Source organism: Argiope bruennichi, chromosome X2, assembly GCF_947563725.1.
Source record: "Argiope bruennichi chromosome X2, qqArgBrue1.1, whole genome shotgun sequence".
Classification (NCBI taxonomy): domain Eukaryota; kingdom Metazoa; phylum Arthropoda; class Arachnida; order Araneae; family Araneidae; genus Argiope; species Argiope bruennichi.
In genome coordinates this window covers 78,619,782-78,639,121 of record NC_079163.1, presented here as the reverse complement: position 1 = coordinate 78,639,121, position 19,340 = coordinate 78,619,782, and the positions used below count along the sequence as shown (strand labels likewise).

General features: G+C 29.2%; 3 protein-coding genes across 4 annotated transcripts in view; 1 reads left to right on the top strand and 2 right to left on the bottom strand.

Moving 5' to 3' along the window:
• Positions 1-376: 376 nt before the first annotated feature.
• Positions 377-2,044, bottom strand: LOC129959809 (uncharacterized). Its single transcript, XM_056072699.1, has one exon. It carries the CDS (start codon positions 2,042-2,044, stop codon positions 377-379), a length of 1,668 nt encoding a protein of 555 aa, XP_055928674.1.
• Positions 2,045-2,526: 482 nt separating this feature from the next.
• On the bottom strand, positions 2,527-5,601 carry LOC129959808 (uncharacterized). The gene is made up of 2 exons (XM_056072698.1): positions 5,248-5,601; positions 2,527-3,870 (listed from the first exon to the last, which is right to left on the bottom strand). Exons 1-2 carry the CDS (start codon positions 5,599-5,601, stop codon positions 2,527-2,529), a joined length of 1,698 nt encoding a protein of 565 aa, XP_055928673.1.
• Positions 5,602-11,473: 5,872 nt separating this feature from the next.
• LOC129960696 (stromal interaction molecule homolog) overlaps positions 11,474-19,340 on the top strand; it is a 31,358-nt gene continuing 23,491 nt past the window's right edge. For both annotated transcript variants that reach the window (XM_056074262.1, XM_056074263.1), the window contains exons 1-3: positions 11,474-11,728; positions 15,857-15,978; positions 16,166-16,280. In XM_056074262.1, the coding sequence (XP_055930237.1) occupies positions 11,524-11,728; positions 15,857-15,978; positions 16,166-16,280 (442 nt within the window). In that variant the 5' untranslated portion in view covers positions 11,474-11,523. The remainder of the gene's footprint in view (positions 11,729-15,856; positions 15,979-16,165; positions 16,281-19,340) is intronic.

The window sequence follows — 19,340 nt, the reverse complement described above, 5'->3', positions numbered from 1 at the left end:
CCAAGAAAAATATGATAAAAACATACTCCGAGAAAAAATATGATAAAAACATACTTCGAGAAAAAAAAAATAAGATAAAAACATAATTCGAGAAAAAAAAATATGATAAAAACAAACTTCGAGAAAAAATATATGATAAAAACATACTCCGAGAAAAATATGGTAAAAAACATGCTGCAAGAAAAAAATATATGAAAAAAAAATTTCAAATAACAAATACAAATAACAGATATACATTTCAAATAATAAATACGCATTTCAAATAACAAAATATATACATTAAACAATATTTAATAATGTTACTAGCTAAATAATTAATATTCTAGAAATTAAGTACATGATACATATAATAAAATTATTATCACAATTTTACTTCTTAGTCCTGGATTTCTAAATTATACAACAATTGTACAGGACGTTTAATAATTGATGACTCAGTTTTAACTTGGCAAGCCCTCACCTTGCCATCTCTTCCGGGAAATAATTCGAGAATTTTTCCTAATTTCCAGAAATTTCGAGGTAGATGATCATCTTTAATCAAGACTACATCGTTAACTTTAAATGGCGAGATATTTTTAACAAAACTTGAATGGGCCGATCTCAAATTTAGCAAATACTCATTTTTCCACCTATACCAAAATGATCTCATTAATTTTTCTCGGTAATTAAATGGTTTTATTAAGCATTTCCTGGAAGAGAGATTCGAATCAAGGTGAAGTCTTACAGAGGGCAAGGAGGTAACACGTTTCCCTAGAAGAAAATGTGCTGGAGTCAGAGCAATCGGTTCTTCAGTGTCACTACCAACATATGTAATTGGCCGAGAGTTAATCATGCCTTCAATCTCGGTAAGGACAGTCAGCAAGTGCTCAACAGTGAGACATGATTTTCCAAGTGTTTTTCGCAGAGCAGTTTTCACAGTACGTACCATTCGTTCGTAAAAACCACCCCACCAGGCAGCTCTTTCAACAATATAGTTCCACTTAATTCCGTTAGCAGAGTAAAAGTTTTTTACATCTGCATGATTCAGAACATTCCAAATGAGTTTTATCTCTAATTCTGCACGTTTAAAGGTGCGTGCATTATCAGAGACCACCACAGAGCACAAGCCAAGTCGAGAAATGAAGCGTCGGAAAGCTAGAAGAAATGTATCGGTAGTCAAATCACCGACCAGTTCTAGATGAACACTTCTTGTCACTGCACAGGTTATCAACAAGATATATTGCTTGTTAATACTATCTTTAACGAAAAGAGGGCCAGCAAAATCAACACCGATGATCGTAAATGGAGATGACTGTTCTACACGAACGTCTGGAAGCGGCGCGATCACTTGATTTCCGGGAGAAGAGTTGAATCGTTTACATATTGTGCATTTTCCAAGAAGAGATTTGATGGTTTGTCTGGCTTTTAAAATCCAGAACTTCTCTCTTATTTGCACCAACGTATGGGATACACCAGAATGAAAGACTCTTTTGTGAGATTCCCAAATTAATAACGCTGTTAATTTAGCCTTGGGAGGGAGTATGATTGGATGCTTTTCATAGGTCGATAAATGGGTTGTTTTTCCTAGTTTTCCTGTGACTCTAAGGACATCATTATTATCAAGAAAAGGGTTTAAACATAATAATTTAGAGTCTCTCGGGAGAGGTTTATTATTTTTCAAGCACTGAATTTCGCTAGAGTAACAGTCGTTTTGGACTATTCGCACCCAAAACATTTCTGCGTCGGAAAGTTCTTCTGAAGTAAGAGGACCCTTTTCAACATTTTTCTTTTTAAGAGTATTTACAAAACGCAATATCCAAGAAGTCACTCTTAGCAATTTAAGCAAGCAGCTAAATTTTTCTGGATCTATTATTTTTTCTTGAACAATAGCTGTGTTAATTATAACGCCGGATTTAAATTCAGATGCAATTTCTGGCTCTTTAGAATCATATTGAAATCCCTTTGCTTTGGGCCAAAGGTTTTCCGCGTTCCTCAACCATTCAGGACCATGCCACCAGCTTTCAGAGGTGATTAAATCCTTGCTACTAATCCCTCTAGTTAACATGTCGGCTGGGTTTTGCTTACCACTACAATGCCTCCAATTACTGGGGTCTGTAATTTCTTGAATTTCTATGACTCGATTTGAAACAAATTGTTTATATTTAGATGCTGAACCCTTTATCCAGTGAAGTACAATCGTCGAGTCACTCCACAAAATGATTCTTTCAAGATTTTTGAAAATTTCCTTAAGATGTTTTGCTATTCTTGAAGCAATTATAGCACCCATTAACTCAAGTCGAGGAAGAGTCAATTTTTTAATTGGTGCTACCCTAGTTTTTGAAATTACAAAACTTGTCTGAAAAGAGTTCTTGGAAGTTTTATACCTTAAGTAAGCAACAGCTCCAAAAGATATTAAGGAAGCATCAGAAAATACGTGTAACTGTAAATCTTCCTTATTTATAAAGTTTGTGCAGGGAAAATAGTAACGTGGGATTTTAAAATTTTGCAAATCTTTAATTTCTTTACACCATGCATGCCAATTTTCTTTTAATTGTCCGGAAAACACTTCATCCCATCCAACACCAGCTTGCCATAATTCTTGTAAGAGCATTTTATTCGAATCAGGAATGGAGATATAAATCCAGAAGGATCAAACAATTTTGCAGCAGTATGAAGCACATTTCTTTTTGTGCATTCGTTGTCATTCAAGTTTGACAACAAAGATCTTAAATCTAGTCCCAAAGTATCATCGATATTGTTCCAAACAAGTCCTAACACTTTCAGATGCGAATCAGCCTGTTCATTAATTTCAATCATGGAATCAGAGTTACGCCACAAATTTTTTAATTCTTTAGAATTAGTGTCGAATTTTCTCATGTTCATTTTCGCATCTTTCAAGATCGATACAGCATCGGAAGACAATTTTAACGCATCTTGTACAGTGGAACTTCCACAAAAGAGATCGTCAACATATAATGATTTATTTAACATTTCATATGCAAGGGGATATTTATCTCTGTATTCTTTGATATGTGTTTTAATAGCTGCAGCCAAAACGAAAGGTGAGCAAGTTACACCAAAACAATGTCTATTAAAATGATACATTGGTACTGGTTGAGATCTATCACAGTTTTTATAATACAAGAAACATAAGTAGTTCCTATCCAATTCCGCAATTTCTATTTGTAAAAAGGCCCTAGCAATATCTCCACAAAATCCAATTTTATGCTCTCTAAATTTTAATATAACATCAATAAGGTTAGGATTTAAATTTTCTCCTGAAAGAAGGCATTCATTTAAACTAATATTATTACCTTGCTTACTGCTGGCATCATATACTATCCTAGTTTTTGTACTGGAAGAAGTCTCCCTGAAAACCTCTCTATGCGGCATTACATATCCAGTAAAACATTCGTCATGACACATCTGAATTATGCCTTCGTTAACTTGCTCTTGCATAACAGCATTATACCTCTCAAACAACGCTTGATCCTTATTAAATTTTTTCTCTAAAGCAATGAATCTCTTTTCCGCAACGTCAAAATTATTTCTTAATTTTTCTTTAATTTCGTTTGTTTTCCATTGCAACGGTGCTTCATATCGTCCGTTTTTTATTTTAAGCTCTTTTCCGAAATCATCTAAATTATCCCTGGATTTATTTTCCGAAGTCCCATCGAGCAAGAAAGAATCTAACTCCCACAAGCGCTTTAGATCAGTTTCCACTACAGCACAAGACACAGTAAATACGGAAGAATGTTTTCTTTTCTGCAAGTCTGGGATTTGTCCAATTAAAGTATCACCAAAGAGTGTCGGCTGCAAGAACAAGTTTTTATTTATTTTTCTTGCTTCTCCCCTTAGAACATTACACAGGAAGTCCGCCCCCAACAGGATCTGGATAGGGGTGGAATTTTCGAGGGAGTCAGAAAGGTTGCAGGTGGCTGGAATGACTTTGTTTACATGTTTGAAGTCAACGTTCGAGTATACGTCCGCGCCGGTTATTTCTTCTGAAGCCAAAGTCTCAATGTTTACGAATTGATAAGGGGGAAATTTGCTCCTTATTCTTAATCGTACAACATCGAATATTTTCTCAATTGGTTCGAGAAAGTATAAACTAAAAGCTTCTCTTGGCGTATTGATTTTAAATTTAAAGCTTGTTTCAGATCACTGCGCAAGAAGGACTTTTTGCGATCCTGAATCAAATAAAAGTCTAGCCATGATCTTGTTGGCACCATTTTCTGCCTGGACGTTAGCCGTTTGAAGTAAGGTCGCGTAACTGTCAGGGTTCTCTTCTGCCTTTAAAACGAAAGAAATTACGACTTCCTGTCCGTGGGTTTCGGTTTCAAACGAGCTGCTTTCAATTTTATTTTTTGAACAAAACAAGGAATTGTGCTGAAAACTCTGGCATGTCTCACAGAGTGGAATTTTTGCCTTGCATTGTGAAATTATATGTCTATGAGCCATGCACCGATAGCATCTACCCTCTTTCTTTAATTTGTAACGTTTTTGCCCATCCGATAAATTTTTGCATTTTAATTCAGTGTGCGTATCGGAGTTACAAAAGGTAGATACATTTTTAGCTATAGTATTTAACGCGGCAGATGAAGGCAATTTATTTTTAAATTTAGTATGTCCATGATAAACGGAATTTCGTGAAGGATATCGGGGAATTTCGGGAACTTTTTGAAAATGTCCTGTGGCAATATTCGCAGATTCGCGCGATTCAATTTCGAATTTTATAAATTTTATCAATTCATTGACGTCACCAATCTTAGAAGAATCTCTTCTACGATGGAACTCTATGACTAAATCTTGGGGTAATTGCTTTAATAAAATAGGTATAAGTAAATGGCCATAATTTCCGGATGCAATTCCCATTCAGTTTAAATTTCTTATGCTTATTTCACTCTCGTCATGCAGTTTTCGTAATCCCTTGAGATTGAAAGAGGATTTTACGGGTTCAGTTTCTAATAGGCGATTCATAAAATGACTAATCAAATGGTCTTGATTCCCATATCTGTCCTTTAACAGAGATAAACACGATTTGTAATTTTCTTCAGTAAGAGAAAAACCGGAAACAATTTTGTAAGCTTCGCCGGATAAAAAGGACTTTAAATATATGAATTTATCAACATTACTTAAAGAATCATTAGAGTCAATCGCATTATTGAAGCTATTGATGAATTCTAGAAAAGTACTAGCATCTCCACTAAATGTGGGAATTCTTAGTTTTGGCAAATTAATGCTTGTTGCAGGACAGTTAATTCTTACATTAGAACCATTAGCAGCAAGTGGTGGGATAGGTTGTTGATCAGTTTTAAACTTTTTGATCTTACTTTTGATTTTGAACTTAGCTTCATTTATTTGCTCTTCATATTCAAAAGAGCTTTGAATTTCTATATCAAACAATGCACTATCAGAAATTAAATCCTCAATTTCACTATTAAGGCTTTTGAGGTCTAATTGTTTTGCTTCTAAACTAGATAATTGTTCCGAAAGTTGTTCTTGATCACTTTCGCTTTCAATATCACAACTTTCTAATAACAAATAAACCTTGTTAATCAATTTTGTACAAGCAGTACGAATTATCTTGCGTTTGGCCTTTAACTTATCAAGAGTTTCCATTTTCATGCATAAAATAAAGTTTACAGTACCTTTTTAAATGTCCAACGATGAGTTATAATCCTTGATAAATGCAGAATTTCAAGAGCACCAAGATTATTCACAATTCAAGATCATAAACACAATCTTCACCCAGTATACTAATTCCCGGGTTTCGGCACCATGTAAATTATCGTTGCGTTTCTTGATTGAACAATAATTTATTCGATAGTGAAGATTGTGTTCTGGAGTGAAATGACTTGAAGACACATGTTGTCTTTTCTGGGGTTTATTGGTAACAATAACAACAAAAGGCACGTGAATACGTCTTAGTGTAGAAAGCCTAGAGAACTACACATAAAACTCTCTTGGAAAGAGCCGGGATCCGAGAGCCGAGATAAAACTCTCTCTAGTACAGGAGTCCAGTTCGCTTCTTCTAGAAAAAAAAATATACTAAACAACAACAGAGAGACCACGTGACACATGATTGGCAGCTAGTTTCGCCCAAGGAGATCACGTGGTTAACTGAATTCTCAACAGTCCGTCCTTTATTCGCCCTCTTCCTGATTATACGCAGTTCTTTACCATTTTTTATGAATCGATTTCTGAGAAAAAACACTATCTAAAAAAGAGGATCCATATTTTTAATTTAAATAGGTAATTACTAAACACATGTGGAGACTTGAATATGTTTTTTCTTTACCACTCTTTCTGATATTTGCAGCTTTATCTTGTTTTCGGCTTCTTACCTTGTTTTTGTTTTAAATAAAAAAATGTAATCATAATAATTTTATTTTATTGTTCACCAAATTTTAAAGTGATAATTTTTTAAGAATGTCTTCTGAAAACTGCCGACGAATATATTTCATTCACTAATCTTGATTTCGCTTATTGTAGATTTAAATTTAAAATGTTCTTAAAATATAATTTAGCTGATTTAATGTAAAAAAAATAAAGCTAAAATGAAAGATCGCTGAAGACTATACGGTTTTATGCAAAAAAAAAAAAAAAAAAAAAAAAAAAGAATTAACAAAGCATTCTAAAAAAAATGTGTTTGAATGGCATTTGGATGTATACTAGGCATTTTTTTTATTTGCTTGAAAACTTCATTACAAGTAATGATATTAATAATATTATTAAATTTGTCGCTTATTGTATAATATCATTTGTTATAATTTAAATTTTAATGCAGTTACACATCGTATAAGATTCTTACTTAGTTATTATTTTATTGTAACATCAAATTAGTCTTTTCTTTATTTTTATGAACACAAAAGAATATATACATTCATTTAATAGCAATGCTGCAATAAATTTAACCATAGAAAAATGGTGAAAAAAGTTCAAGCCCTAGGTCCTTCTACGATAAACTTACAGAGTAGTGTAGTAAAATAAGACTATTAATGGAAAAAAATTGAAAAATTTTAATACAGTAACATTTTTTGTCTTCTGAAGGTTACGATGAGCAAACATAGTATTCGCAACATTTTAGTGAATATTATGAAGAAATGCGATATAATAAAAATTAATAAAAATGCAGAGTAAATAATTAAGATTTTAATTTATTAACGGTTATAAAATATTCTAACAATAATATTTCGAGAAATAATTTTACAATTCAATATAATAAAAATAATTTCATAATCTTAAACATTTTTTTAAAAATTCAAAGGATCGGACACATTTCATTTGTAATAACTAGACCCTTATCAAAGAAAAAAACATAAACATTTGTTTCTTTTACGCAAGTTTTATGCAGTGTTATATGAAACAACTGAACGAACATTGTTATGTGAAACGATTACCAACTGCTGCGTTTTGAAACTGCAAGACAATTTCAGTTTTTCTCAGAACTCGAAAAAAAGAAGAATCTAATCTTCTCATAAAGACAAAATTCGACGCGATTTTTGTCCTGACACTACTTTCAGGTGGTTGGGAATTAATTAACATTCCTATTGGGCAGAAAATCGGCAGAAGGGGAAAGCAATATCTTTGCCCAATTTGTGACACTTAAAAGTAGTAAACAATGTAGGAAATGGAGAAATTCAATTTTAAAAGAATCGCATTTCAGAGCAATGCATAAATATATTACGTTATCCATCCTTTAAAAAATTAGATTTAAAACAGACATTTTAGATTTTTAAAAAATTACATTTTTTCAAAATAATTTTTAAGAATTTAAAAATCCTATAAAAGGAATATAAAATTAGTTATGCTTAGAATAATCCATTCATCTAATGATTCTTTCTAATTGTATAAAAGAAATGAATGGTTTCTTTTACAACGATCTATGAAATCACATCCATAAAAGTATGTATTTTGTTTGAGAAAAATTTACACGATAACATTTTTTAACTTAATTACAAAATATATTGAACAAAAAAGAATATAAGACTTCTTTTTTGTATAACACGTGGAAAATAATCAACTTAAAAAATAGAAATTTTCTTTTTATTAATATAAAATTGATGATTCTCTGGTTAATGTACCATGAAACCTCATGATAAACACTAGACGATGCTTCGTTTTCAAAAACATCAGAAATGAGATAGAATTATCAAAAACTGCAACTACAAATTCAAGTAAAAGGAATCTCAAGTTTCCTCAGTATTGATATTTTTGCCTTGAAATACTAAAAAATATATTGAAAAATAAAAAAATAAAATAAAAACATTTTATTCAAAATGCTTAAAAATTAATACAATATCGATCATTCTTAGGTGAATGTACTAAAAAGAGATCGAAGGAATCAGTCGATTTCAATTTTATGCACTGTATTAATGTAAAACCTTAACTGAAGTCATAAAGAAAAAAGCAGAAATCTGTGAATGGGTTGAAAAGTGAACGGACCGGTTATTCTTCTAATTACCGTATCATTGAATCTCATATCACTGAAATTGAAGTATTCACAAGAAAATGCTCGTAAGTATGAAGTCACCGCTCCATTAAGCTGTGCGGTGACTTGACAATGTTCTATCCTATAAAGATTATTTCTAATGGGGTCAATTCACGGTCACGTGTCAGGTACCAAACAAACTGCTTCTGTTCAATTTTCAACCGTTCTGCGCATGTCGTGATGTCTGCCGATAACGTTGACACTGTTTACATTGTTGTTGACATTGTTTAGTAAATATTAAGCTAGCCGATCAATTATTAAAAACTTCTGATTTTTTTAAAGATATAATTTTGAATTATTTTCTCCAAATTTTCTTAGTTATATATTTTTATTTCTTATATTAAAATTTTAATTAATATTTTCAATAGAATTATTGTTTATGCAAAATTAACTAACATCGCTTTTTAATTAGTCTGGTGCCGCTTTATTCTTTCCTTTCCCATATCCCCCCACCCCCATTTTTTCATCCGAAGGATACATTTTGACAAATGACTATGGCAGTGTTTTTGAAAAATTACATATGTTCTTTTTTACATATTATTTAAATAGTATTGAATGTTGAATTTTATGAATATAGTTCCCCCAGTTAGTTCTTTTTAAAAATAATTATTACTCTTAGATAAGTTAATATTTTAAAGATTACTAATGAAATTATTGTATTTTTTTTTTCTTATGTAATTACTTTTATAAATATTGAGAGTGAGTTATTTGATGTTTTCAGTTTGCTTAGAAGAAAGAACATGAAACTCAAATTAGTATATATTGAATAAATTATGTTTACAATGTCAAATTATGAAATATAAAAGGTATGGATACCTTTTTTTAAATCTATGCAACTTATGAATAAATAATTTCATTTTAATTTGTAGAAATCATTAAAGGAAAACAAATAAAATCACGCTTTCATAATTTTTATTTACACATTACAAATATATATATATATATATATATATATATATATATATATATATATATATATATATAGAAAGAGAGAGAGAGAGAGATAAAATATATGTGATAATTATTTGAAAAAATATGATCCAATGTATGTTTCAATGTACTCACTAATACAAAAACCTAAAAAAAAACATATAATAGAGTAAATTTAATAAACAACAATAAGGTCATGATATATATACATATATATATAGAGAGAAGTTAAATAGGATATAAAGAGGAATTGAAAGAAACACTTTTATGGATTTCACAGAATTTTATAATTCAAAATTGATATGTTAAAGAAATAAAAAAAAAAGTGAAACATGCATGTAGCAATGAAGTTTGGAATAAAAATTATATAATAAATGCTGATATGGAAATTGATTTTCAATGAAAAGACCTTTATTTATTAAAACAGAAATCACTGAGGTGCACAGTGTTATAACAGGATATTATGATAACAGTGAATTTCAGTTTAAATACAATAAACTATTGAAATTTCATTTTGAACAATAGAAAAGATGTTTGATATAAATTCACTTTGAATCCATCACAAATCTGCAAATGTAATTAGAAAGCTAGTAATATTCACTTCCACCTAAGTTTAGCATTATAGCAGTTGTTATTTTTGCAATAGGAGTTTGTTAACTTACGTTAATTAAATTTAGATAAGATTTTGTAAAAAAATGCAATGTAATACTCATGTAAACATTTTAAAACCTTCTAAGCATATTCAAAATTATCAGAAATTTCATCAAATGTGAATGAAGTAAATTAGAAATGCACTCATGATTTTGTTTGATTGTTTTTGGTGGCAAATCGCTTACCGATTTCTTTTTCTTCGAAGAGTTTTTCTAACAAATTACTGGAACAGCTATATTTAATAAACTGACACACACTGAAGGAATTCTTCAAAATGATCGGAGCATATCATTGACTTCGAAGGCTTGAAAAAATCTATATCAAAGCTATCAACCCAAGTCAGGTTTGTGAAAGGAAAATAAAAAAACATTTTATCATGACAGTCCCTCTTGTATTTCGCATTAAAGCATGCATCCATCAGCACACCAGTATTTCCTCTGTTAACACATAATAAGAGGAAAGAAAATGACTCAAAAATTATAACTTCAAATGTAAACAAAAATTCCGCTTCATACTTGGCGGAGAACGTTAATGGCAGACTGATCGACGAGAGCGGCGCGGATGAAACTTAAATGCCATGCGCAAGAGGTACATGACATGTGACTTTTACGTCACATGAATTGACCCCATTGCCAGTGACATGACCTTCTAATGGTATTCATTTTTCAGGCGCCATCTATTGGCAGAATAGAAAACTAAAGTGAAAATTTTAAAGAAATGACATTTTTTTTTAATTCACCTTTTTCAGAAAATGCTTTACTCCAATAAATAAATTAAATAAATAGATTTGAAAAAAAAATTAAAATTAAAACTTTAGCTAAAATAGATAAATTAAGTCACTCACACGTAACTTAAATTAGCAAATTAAGTATTAATTAGAATTAATTTTTATATTTAATACTAATTAATAATTTTTAATTAACAGTATGATTGAAATAACAGATATTTGGGACAAATATTTAAAAATAACAGTAGCAAAATTATTTGTTATTAAAAAAATTGTGCATTATGCATTTCTACATAACAATAGCAAAAATATTTATTATTCAAAAAATCGAGGATTATGCATCTCTATCAGAGTTTGGATAAAAGTGTTTCATAGGTGAATTCCTTGGGGATTTTCTTGGATAGTAAATTTTAATTTTCTTCGTATCATTTTATGGATACAGTGTGACTCATTTTCAAAATTTTTGCAATCTGCAATTATTATTCTGGCACAAAAGCTAAAACCTCATTTTTATAGATTTTAAAAATCTTGGATGCTTTTACCAAAAGTGATATTATTGGCAACTATTATTAATTTAATTCTCGATCATTAATCCGTTAAAAAAAAATGAGCAAGCTAAGGACATATTTTTGTTTGTTGTCGTGATCCAATGAAACTGTAACTTTAACTGAAATGTCAGAAGGAAAGAAAAACTATTTGTAAACTTAGTTTTCGTTTATTTATTCTGTCTTATACCTGTGATATGTTACATACTTATTCATATTTTACTTCCAATCATTCTTTTTATATTTATGTTATGAACGGGAAAAATATAGTTTTTCGTCTTATGTTTTTGTTTTGTTTATCATTGTTCCTGGCGGGAAAAGTTGATAACATTGAATACCCAAAAAAAGAAACCGACTTGAAATCTACTGTTTCTGTGAAAAGCGATTTTAAAGAACTAAAAAGTAATGCAATTCGTTTTAAAATTCATTTCATTCCGCTTGAATAAACAACATTTTATATTTAAACTTATAAATTGTTTACTTATTTTGTATAATTTTCATCGAAAATTATCTATTGATCAAATGTTAGCCTTGCTATCTTTTACAGTTATACATTTTTGTGAAACATTTCGCATTAATTAAATGCAAGCATCTTTAGTAAAATATAATCTCGAAACACGGTTTTATCATATATTCGTGTTTTATAGTTGAATTTTGGCTAGTTAACTCCAATCAGTAGGATTTGCTAAAAATATGATTAAATATAGTAATATTTTAACAGTGTCATTTCATTATTTATGATCTGAGTTGCATTAAAATTTTAAAACTTATTTTGAAATGTTTCTTTTTCGAAACTTGGTGCAGAATGTTATTGTATCAAATATGTTTCATTATTGCAAAGTCTGAATAATATGTTTTCCACCATATTTCAGAATTCATCTATTAATGACTGCTGTTAAGTATTTTCTTGTTGTGTGATTTTGGAACATTCATTGTAGAGTGATAATTTCTAGGGCATGTATATTTCTTATTATAAATTACAGGAACTCTAATTTTTCTTCTTAAGGCAGTTTTGTCAGCTTAAAGTTAAAATTCATTGACATTTGAACATTACTATAAAATGTTGACATGTAATGCCAGAATTACATTATCTGTTTTTTGGCATGTTCATAAAATGAATTCTTCCATAACATTGAAACATTACTATTGCAACCTGTTAGTTACTTATTATTAGGTGTTCATTCTTAAAAGAAATATGTGAAATCGGCTTGTTAATTCTTCCTGAGTTAAGCTTTGTGCTTTTTATTACATATTCTATTTTAGGTTATATACATCATTTGCTTTGATTGCATAATTCTTTTTCACTGAGTGATTTTTTTTTTCCATTTTATTTAGGCAGTTCTTTTATAGAATGTATTTTCATTCTGTTGAATGCTATAAATGATGCAGTTTTATTCAGATTGGTTTATAATGTCTTTAGGAATGAAAAGATTGGTCATTGATATGAACTAAACAATCATTTTCAATAGTTATTTTTATATATTTTATTTATGAATTGTAATCCTGACATCAATGAGATAAAATCTGAAAATTGTAATTGCCAGCCTTCATGCATGTGAAGTATTTTGAGACCTAGTTACTTAAAATTAAATTACAAACTTGTTTGAAAATGAAGATCCTTTTCAATAAGTGATATGATTGTTGATTTTAATTATGAGTATTTGAATTTTGTCTGATTGCTGTAATAAAAAATAAATAAAAATGAGTACTATTTTATAAATTATAGCTTATTATTATTTTTTAAATCTTGTTTTATGTTAAGTGTAGAAATAGCATATTTTGTAGGTTTTTAGTCTTTTTTTATGAATTGTTTAATAAATAGTTGATATAGTCAAAATGGTTATCCTTTGCTAAGTGTTACAAATTATTTTTTTTTTTTTTCTGTATTTAAAAGACTTAATCTATGTTTGTTTGAGTTTCATCTAAATGATGGACTTGAAAAAGTAACACTTTAAATAAAAAGCTATAATAATTACATGACTGTCTAGATAGAATATGACTTGTAAAGTCATTTTGTGAATTTGTTTATTGAAATTTTCCCTCCTTATTATGCCTTGATTTCATTAATTTATTAGTGTTTTTGTTTTAGCATTGACTATTAAAAAATATTTTCCTATGATTCAATATTGTTTGTAATTCATCAGTTTCATATCAATCAAATTAACAAACCTGTTAATTTTAAAAATATTTTATAATCATTATCTTTTGCTATAACATTAATTAAAATGAATTATTATTTTAAAAAGCACATCTAATACTGATTAGTCTACTGTTAATAGTATAATGTAATATTTATATGCTTCAGTTTTAAACAATATCTCTCTTATGCGATTAAAAAAAATGTTTTCGTAGTTTGAAAATTTTTTTATTGTTGAAAGATTGATTTAAATTTGATATCTGTTTACAACTGCAGCATCAGTTTTAGGGCAACATTATTTTATTACCAAACCAGTTTTTTTTTTTTTTTTTTTTTTTTTTGTGTTTGCACTTTTCATTGTTTCTTAGAACAAACTTGAAAGAAAATAATGGTATTTACTAAGATTTTTGTTGTAGAATCTATTTTTTTATAAGATTAAGGATAGTCGTTAAGGAAAAGAAATAGTTATATATATTATCTTTAGTATTTTGAAATAAATAATTGCTTTTTTTAAATGTGTGCTCACTAATATTGCTTTATCTCGCATAATTTGAAATATGCAAATTAAATTTATGTCTGAAATTCATGTAGCAAAATAAATAACAGTAATAAATAAAATCTGAATTTTCTTCTTATCTATAAAAAAATATTATTTATTAAGGATCGTTTTTAGATCAAATGCTTTAAATTACAGTTTTTCCCTGTGAATTTTTATACCATTTGCTTAACAATCCAGTCAGAACCCAAATTGCAGATTAGTAATGTCATGATGTATAAATTTTTGAATGGTTAGTGACATAAACAATATGAAATTACATTTCAAGTATTGAAGGTTATTAAAGGAGATTTGTTATTTTCTCTTGTTCTGTTTCAATTTGTAAAATTTGATTTTTTAAAATTATAAAGCTCTTTCATATTATTAGTATTAATCCTTATTTAACCCTTTTAAGTAGTAAAACTGCTTTTTCAGTTCTTTGATGCTAGTTCCATTATATCTAATTCTTATTTATTAGTGTGTTTTCTTAATCCCTATGGATTATAAAAATTCCTGAAACGTCGTTTTATAAAGTATGTTTTATTTATTTTAAGAATCTTCTCTCAGAATTGAAAGTTACCAGATTGTGTTTCAGTTGTCTTTAATCATTGAAAGATTAAATAATTGATTTGCTAAGATTTGCCATCAGATATTTAATCATCCACTGATGTCTGTAAAATTAGTTGAAAATACATCCACTTTTTTTGTTCTGTATCGTTATCGAATGTAAAATCTCAACTTTTGTTTTGGGGTCTAGCAATTAAAACGTTTTTTTTTTATGTTGACTGATTATTGTTGTGCAAATAAATCAAAATATGACTAAATAGCAAAGGTTAGTGAGCTAAGGTCTGCAATTTTCCTTATTTTTCTATATGCTGATTCATTAAAATCTCCCTCTATTGATAAATTGTATTTAATATTTTCATTCAGCATCCCCTACCCCCATTTTATATTCAGCATTGCCCCCCCCTTTTTTATTTCTGCTACTGAATCACCATTTGTTTCAATCTGATTTTGGTAATTAGTTTTGATTTTAGTGTTTGTGAACATTATGGACAGATGAGATCCCATTGCAAGGAAACAAAACTTCTAATGTTATTATTTATTTACATCTAAAGTGCACCTACAAATTATTTATATAATATTTCTTGAGTACTGTTAATATGTATGATATTTTCTACTAAAAAGCTTTTGTTAGTTAATCTGTGACAATCAAATCAATCAATCAAGATATTATTGACAGGCTAACAGCCTAGATTGACACATTTAGTTCTATTAATATTATTTTGTTTTAGATTCTTAACATTTATCAATATTATTAAATGTTAATTCTAAATATTATTTATATGTTAATTGTTAATAAGTACTACTAATGTTTACTAATGAGTACTACTAATGTTAACTAATGCAGATGTGTTACATATGCAGTGTATATTAGCATATGTTTTCAGTTTTCAATGCCTTGTTGGTAGAAGAAAGAGAAATATTCCTTTGGGGAAATGATTTGTCTGGAAATTTGAAGCTGATGTAAAATTTTACAATTAGTATGCGATGTAATTGTATTTTTAATGAAAGAAAACTTTATCTCTTTTATTCATAGATTGTTTCCATGGTTAAAAATTGTAAACAGTTATTCTTATATAACATTAATGCCAGATACAAAAGGTAGTATATTTCTTACATATGATTCTGATGTTACAGGTTTTCAGACGCAAAAGCCATGCTGATAATTAGCCGTTGTAATAATCAAAATATAATAATTTTTAAAAAAAAAATTTTTGAATAAATTATAGAGGGTTTTCTAAGGGTGTGTTCATGTTCTTATTAATTTAAATTACTTTTCTAATTATTCCTATAGGTTGGAATTGTGAATTGCTAAATGCTTGTGATGATAAACTTGGATTTGATGCCATTTTAACTCTTCACCAACGGCTTGATGATGATGCAGATGGAAATATTGATATTGTTGAGAGTGATGAGGTAAATTATTTGTGTTTTCAAATTTCAATTGTTATGTATTTTTAGATTTTGAACATTTTAATGCTATTGATTTAAAAATTGTTTCATTTTTAAGTATGAAAAGTTTCATTTTAGTTTTAGAAAAATTATTTAAAATTAGGTATTTAATTTTTTGTAATATTAATTTTAAACTTTGAATTTCTTTTAGTTCTTTAGAGATGAATTGAACTATAAAAGTGGCTATGAACGTCAAAAAAGATTTCATCGAAATGATAAACATATATCAGTTGATGAATTGTGGCTTACATGGAAATCCTCAGAAGGTAACTACTGTCTTGTACTTTAATTAACCTGTTAAAACTTTATGCTTCTAAAATGACATAAAAAATTTTTTTTTTTGTCTGTTTCTTTTTAAATGTTTTTTTTTTTCCTTGACATGATCTCATATGTTTGCTTGATTTGTTGTAATAACATAAAATTCTTCTTAAGAACTTAGTGACTTTTGTTCTTAACAGCTTAATATGGAAAAAATAAAGTTTGTGGCTTTTTTCATATTTAAATTAATGCTTATTCGTTGTTTTTGAAGTCTGTGTATGGAATGTCTAGAGTTAAGAGTGTTTTGAATCACCTTCTCAGTAATATTTTAATATGAAAGAAAACAAATTTCCTGTTCTGTAAATGTTATCGTTGCACTAAATGTAGGACCAAGAGATGGTTGTAGAGTTTTGTTACAAAATAATTCATGTGCAAAATCTAGAGAAAAAAATTGGATAAATATTTTTTTCTATTTAGATTAATAGCTTAACAAGTAGAAAATTTTAAGGTAATTTCTGATTGTATTTGGTCTTTTTTATGCTTGAAATTTTTGGTCATATAGAACAAGTTAAAGATTGTCATAAAAATAATTATGAAAAATTAAGGAGTATATTCGAAAGAATTGAATGTAAGTGTGAAGCAGAGAAAAATAGAGTGATTGTAGAGACCTTAAAATTTTAAGAGATGTATTATGATACATCTCCCCCTAACTTACGGATCTGAGCATCTCTAGTATTATGACCAGAGCAGCAGGTAGTCCATTCAACACATTTGCAGCCACCTGTTTTCTTGATCTCCTGCAGAATTTGTTATAAGGAAATTTTACAACAGTACCTTACCCCACCCACAAAAATTATAAAATTATGATCATATTTTATATCTTTTGACTTGAATTTATTACTTCAATTGTAAGAATTGCAAGTTTCAATGATTCCTTAATCTCTCTGAAATTATATCCCCCCCCCCCAAATTTCTCATAACCTACAAACATAATATACCATATGCTAAGTGTTAGGCCTAGCCACTATATTTTTAATAACTCTGTCCAAGCCTCATCTATGAATTAGTGAGGCTTAGACAAATATATACACAAAATATTATTTTCAGTTATGTAGCTAGTACTACTGTAGATAAACAAAATGAGGTCTAAGTTTACTAGGGATTAGGAATGCTGGAATCCATATATAAATTTTAGGAGAGAATATCAAGAGTTAGGTCACATGAAATAAATGATAGAAAAGCTTCATATGATTAACTATACAATATATCATGCCATTTTAAGACCAGACGAAATAACTGCCAAACAGAATAATTTTTAACTATTCTCTGATTTCTAATGGTATTTCATTAAATCATTGGCAATATAATGGAGAAGTGATTCAAAATATTTTTTTCCCCATCATGAAAATTTAGAAAATATGTGTATGCATTAACTGTCGATGTCAAAATGATGTTTAGAACCATATTTATAGATCCAAGCCAATATAGTTTACAGAGAATATTGTGACGTGAGAGTGCAATTGAAACTCGTCAGATGTATGAACTCGTTGCGGTTACATATAGAACTGTGAGTGCTCAATACTTGGCCATAAGAACACTGAAACAACTATCTATAGATGAGGAAATAATTTCCTTTTGACAGCATCTGTACTTTGTACCAGTTTTTATATAGATGATGTACATTAGAGGAAGTAAAATAATTGAGACAACTGCTTATATTGATCCTGCAAAAGGCTAAAATTCAGTTACAGAAAAGGTGTGTTTATCATCCAGATCTATCTTCTAGTTTAGGGAAAAAAATGATAACTTTTCAAATCCAACTGAAACCAAAATGTTGGGACTTGTCTGGAAACCTTCAGATAATTTCTTCCTACTTTACAATCAAATTACAGTTAGAACCTCCTGCTCTAAAAGAAATGTACCGTGAAAAATTACTAGATTATTTGACCAATCAGGTCTATTAGGTGTGGTTGTGTCAAAAGTATTTAATTTTAGCATTTTGTGAAACGCGTTTTGAAGAATTGAAAGCTAAAATGTTCATGCAAGCCTTATGGCATTTAAAGATTGGTTGGAATTATCCATTTCCAAAAATTATGTGCCTGGAATGGCATCAGTTCTTAATCCAGGTGGAAAATATTAACAGTGCTAATTTTTGAAGACTGGCTGTAATACCAAAGGCAACAGCCATTGTAATTCATGAGTTTATAGGTGCTTCCGAAAGCTGTTTTGGGGCTACAAGTTATTGCAAATCCTAGAACTCAACGATAGAAACTCTTGTCTAATTGGTGACCAGAATATCAAGATTGGCAGTGCTTAATAGTCTTAATATACTAAACCTTGAGCTGTGCACTACCTTCTTTCTATCAAAGCTAGTAAAATGAGTGCTGTTGCCATTAAACTGGTCGCCACTATGTATCTGTAGAGAGATTCAACTATTGTCGTATTCTGTATTCAAGAAGTAAATTCAAAGAGCAATCCTCCTGCCAGACTTCAGTGTGATGACTTGTGGGAAGCAGGGGTTAAATAATTAAAGTCTCATTTTAATAGGGCCACTCCCTTTATTTATGAGAAATTTTCAATTCTGATTTCTCAGATAAAAGCTATACTAAATGCATGTCCTCTGTGCCCTTTTTCTAATGATCTGAATGATGATTTGGCCCTTACTTCAGCTCATCTTTAACATCTTTGTTTGAACCTAATTTGACAGATATTCCACAGATAGACTCTGCAGGTGTCAGTTAGTAAAAAATTGCACAAAAATTTTGGGAGAAAATTGTCTTCAGATTATTTGAATTATCACCAATTGCAATCTAAATAGTGTGGGGATGAAAGGGAATTCAAAGTTAATGAAATAGTTTTGGTAAAGGGTGATGATAATAAAAATTTACTTAATTGAAATCTTGTAAAAAGTAACAAGATTCATCCAAGAAAAAATAACATAATAAGAGAAAACCCGTTAAAAACAAGTAAAGGTATCATCTGAAAGTCTATTAATAAGTAATTAAATTGATTTGATTCAAATTAATGTATATATAACAAGGTTATTTAAGTGCTTGCATATTATATTG

What these genes read in the sequence shown, in the direction of transcription:
- LOC129959809 (XM_056072699.1), bottom strand. Translation starts at nt 2,044, where the DNA reads ATGTTAACTAGAGGGATTAGTAGCAAGGATTTAATCACCTCTGAAAGC.
- LOC129959808 (XM_056072698.1), bottom strand. Translation starts at nt 5,601, where the DNA reads ATGGAAACTCTTGATAAGTTAAAGGCCAAACGCAAGATAATTCGTACT. An exon ending in TTGCTGCTAATGGTTCTAAT is followed by an intron (nt 3,871 to 5,247) that starts GTAAGAATTAAC and finishes ACCCCTATCCAG; the next exon opens with ATCCTGTTGGGGGCGGACTT.